The sequence below is a fragment of the Camelina sativa genome, chromosome 2, assembly GCF_000633955.1.
Source record: "Camelina sativa cultivar DH55 chromosome 2, Cs, whole genome shotgun sequence".
Lineage (NCBI taxonomy): Eukaryota > Viridiplantae > Streptophyta > Magnoliopsida > Brassicales > Brassicaceae > Camelina > Camelina sativa.
The window spans coordinates 6,344,657-6,348,845 of NC_025686.1; the positions used below are offsets into that span (position 1 = coordinate 6,344,657).

The following is a 4,189-nucleotide window of genomic DNA, read 5'->3' on the forward strand; positions in this document are numbered from 1 at the left end:
AACTGTAAGGTACTGATCTTTATGATGCATACCTTAACAAATAGGAGTAGATAAATATAACAATTAGTAGCAACTTGCGACAAATTAATTTGTTTATAATTTGTAGCTATTTGCGATAATTTGTTATAAAGAAGAATTTTGTGACGACAAAATAGTTACAATCTTTTTTATGGTCTCAAATCTATAAAAAATTTATTTTTGCTAAGCATAACCGGTTATAACTACAAAACTTTTTGTAACTATACATTACAATTTTACTAGTGGCTACCACCAAGAAAATGGAACTACTGAAATTTAGCAATGTGATTGTCAATAAATGGAAAATCCAACTTAAAGAAAGTGTCTACAATAACTAAAGGAAAAAGAAAACTAACAATTTTTAAAAAAATATATTTACTTGCCGTTAAACAACTAAAAAGTTATGCTTCTGAACTTGGAAATTTGGAATGTCTACAAATTAAATAGTTAGGACTAGGTTTTTTATTTCGAGGGGTTAAATTTAGGAGTTAGGACTACCGTTATGTCCTTGTGGATATGCTAGCGTAAGAAATCNCTTTTTTTTTTTTTTTTTTTTCAATAGATCTTCTTCAAGCGTTTACTTGGATTCAAGAATCTATCAATCTAAAATGTCTTTTGATCTTTTTTTTCTCTATTTTTTTTAATATGTATGTAGTTGCAACGTGATGCGGAAGGCAAACAGCTCAAGAGAAGATTCAAAATGGTCAACTCTAGATAGAAACATACTTGCCACTATCTTCGATAAGCTTGACATGATGGACATTACCATGGGAGCTTCACGTGTATGCATCCATTGGTTCCTTGTCTCTCACAACAAATTACTGTGGGAAACCATCGACCTCACGAGGCTCAAACACAAGGGAAAAAATGTCCTCTACAAATACCGGGTCGACAAAGAAGCCCTAAGCTTTAGTAATCTTTCAATTAAGATGAGCCGGTTCTTCTTTAACTTTCGTAGAGTAAAACGCATAAAACTCAAGAATCTAATTGTTGAGATCACTAAGTTGAGCCGCACGGCTCCACGTAATGTGTTCTTTAACTTTAATTCCTATTTACAAAAGGAGGATCTCATGTTTGTTGCTGAGAGGTAAATCTCATCTTTATAGCTAAATAATAAACCATATATATATATATATATATATATATATATATATATCTATAGCTCATATGTGTTTTTTTTTTGTTTTCCAGGATGCCAAACATAGAGAAACTTGCTTTACCAGTTCCATTGTCACTGCGTAATGAGAAGAACTCATTTAGGTTTGCGTTTAGTCAGTGGAAGAATCTTAAAACACTGGTCATGGCTTATAATGAATTTACCTGGTTCTCATTCGAGATTCGAATTGTGGGAGAGAGCTGCAGTAACCTCAACAACTTGAAACTTATGGGTGATTTGGGAAACGACGATGCTGAAACAATCGTACATTACCTCCAGAGCCTCACTAGGTTGAGTTTGCGATGCTCTTTGATCGATGTTGAAGGAGTTCTCCTGCTAATCAGAGGTCTTCGAAACCTCGCTATCCTTAACTTGACACATTGCGTAATCTTGGGCTGGTATCTTATGATAAATGATGTTGTACAAGCTGCCACTCAGAAGCTTGACAAACTTATCACATGTGCAGAAGATGATTGTTCAGTTTGCGAAGATCGACCTTCCGGGGAGCATAATTTTTACAGGAAGAATTGGCGAAACGACGAGATAAAAGAACTTGAATTCTGAAATTTTGAAAAGGTTTCTTGATGTGTCTAATTTGAAAAAGTTATCGGAATCTATTTCTCAACCTCCGTTTACTTATGTGTTGTTCTTCCATTTGATAGATCATATCATAATATGCTTCATTTAATATGAACTGGATCGTATAGAGTTTTTCAGCATTTGATTTAGGCAACATTGACACACATAATCACAGAGGAGTGTCACGGCACCCTACAATTCTATCAACGACTTTGGTACTCATTGGGCAAGTCTTCAAGAAGGAAATCAACTTGATGCATTAAACTTAACGTAGAGAGAACTCTCAAACGTCGTGAAAGTTTAAATGAGGAGAAGATCTTAACTGTTAAAACTGAATAATATCACATAGTTCAGTACTATATGTTTAACTATCATGAGCAAATCTACGTAATTAATACCATAGTTTGTGATGCTCTACCGTCACCATGACAGCAATTTTATCACTAATCACATGTCTTAAAAACCTCACCATTCTTAACCTGTCACATTTCAAAGAGTTGGACTTCAATTCTAAAAGGATACATGATGACAATCTTGTTCAAGTTGCTGCAATGCTGCCACTCAAAAGCTTGAGAAATTTATCATATGTTCAGGAAACGATTGCAAGGTCTGCGAAGGTGGACCTAACATATTTGAGACGACACATTATTTTTTACGAAAAGAATTATTGATGTTTTATCCCGGATCCCTTCATTTCAAATACTATATTCATTCCATTTGGCCAGTGGAAATATTGTTATGCTTAAGATTCACTAAAAAAACCGATAGATGGGTTACACTCTCGTTATATTATAAGAAAACATTTCAAATACTATAGTCTAGAGGTATGAAAGCATGAAAGTGTCTTCCTTACAACAACCTAACACTCTCTACATAATCCGAAAAAACCACTGCTTTTGTCTCCCGATGCTTGAACTTGTAGTCTCCGTGTAATTTAACCTTGATTCCTCTAAGACTATTCGTGTCTGGATTGTAAAGGAAAACATAAAACTCATTATAATAGAACCGTGGTGCCAAAATTAACTCACCTCTATGAGTTGTGCCTCTGATAACTCTCAGATCATATTGTTTCCACTTCTTCCGAATTTTGATACTAAAACTTTCCTTCAACCATCCTAGATTCTCGGCTTGCTGATCCAAAACCCACACTTTCAAATCCGTCCCTGTGGTAGTGGCTAAAGCTACTTTCCCCTTGTAGCTAATCAAAGTTGAAAGATATAGAAACGCAGTTGGAAAATCCGCGGATACACTAGTAAAAAGATCCAACTTTTCCGACCCCAAATCGAATCTCATTAAGCTCAACTGCAACAAATCATCGCCCGTATAAGCAAGATAAAACAGAACTCCATCTATGCACACACTGTTAAGCACAGGACCATGAGGAGTTCTATAATCAATCATTCTCCATGGTTTGTTTTTATCTCCCAATGTGACTACTTGATGTTCAGATGATAGTTGTAATACTCGAGTTCGATCACCAGGAGGGCCAGGACGATGTTGCAATTTTTCCTTCATGCACAACACCAATAGTTTGTACTCATCATTAACCGGATCGTACCCGAAAAAACTATGTGCGACCGTACTGCTGGTTTCGACTCTAGGTATAGCTATGGATGTACCGGTGCTAGGGTTAACTATGCATTTATGTAGACCATATCCTAGGTTTATCAAACCATTGACATAATGAGAATGGTAGGCAGACTCTGGAAACGGACATGTAACACGTGATAGATAAGACGTTGATGATGATGTAGACAGCGAGAAGAAGTGCCAAACTTCGCAGTTCCGTTTTCTATCGAAGTCAATAAACGCGACCAGTAGACGAGGCTGCATCATGGAAGAGTACCTAACCTGGAACGACGTGATGAAATCTCGACTCCGTATCACTCCGGTCCAAAACTTAGAGAGTAGGAGACACCTAGCTACGGATTTCAAAGGCAGTCTTATAAATATATCCATCGCTAGTTCCACAGGAACATCATCGATGTTCATCTCTTTCAAGATTTCAGCAGAATTGTTCTCAGTTTTACTCTTCTTCGATTGACTTGTCGCCATGATCCTGACCCCCGCTCACTCTTGTTTAGAGAAACCCTAAATATCTCTAAGTCTCCCTTGATGTTCTTAAGTTCTATATAAGTTGAAATAGAGAGGCAACAGGCCCATATAGTCCAATAAACTCGCAAGCGTGGGATATTTTTGGTATTTTAATTTTTAACTAAATTGAAAAAAAACAAAACCCTAGTTAACTTTTTCACAAAACAAAATTTCCTCTTACCCAGCACTCGCCAGTCGCCACGAAAATGACCTAAGCAAGGTAGTTCTTCTACGTCTATCACCTTGCTATAGATTATGACTTATTACTACTATTTTTTTTTTTGTTTGATTATATTGTTTTTTTATGATGCTTTCGCTTTGGCTGGTTGTTCTGTTTGTTTA

At 36.2% G+C, this 4,189-nt stretch overlaps 2 protein-coding genes across 2 annotated transcripts; one reads left to right on the forward strand and one right to left on the reverse strand.

The window, feature by feature from the left end:
• LOC104749043 (putative F-box protein At4g11580) lies at window positions 684-1,738 on the forward strand. Its single transcript, XM_010470620.1, has 2 exons — window positions 684-1,105; window positions 1,210-1,738. Exons 1-2 carry the CDS (start codon window positions 684-686, stop codon window positions 1,736-1,738), a joined length of 951 nt encoding a protein of 316 aa, XP_010468922.1.
• On the reverse strand, window positions 2,603-3,808 carry LOC104718657 (F-box protein At4g11590-like). The gene has a single exon (XM_010436438.1). The coding sequence runs from the start codon at window positions 3,806-3,808 to the stop codon at window positions 2,603-2,605; it is 1,206 nt and encodes a 401-aa protein (XP_010434740.1).

Excerpts from the sequence above, each read along its gene's own strand:
- LOC104749043 (XM_010470620.1), top strand. The coding sequence starts at position 684 with ATGCGGAAGGCAAACAGCTCAAGAGAAGATTCAAAATGGTCAACTCTA. Across the intron at positions 1,106-1,209 it reads CTCATGTTTGTTGCTGAGAG|GATGCCAAACATAGAGAAAC; the intron begins GTAAATCTCATC and ends TTTGTTTTCCAG.
- LOC104718657 (XM_010436438.1), bottom strand. The coding sequence starts at position 3,808 with ATGGCGACAAGTCAATCGAAGAAGAGTAAAACTGAGAACAATTCTGCT.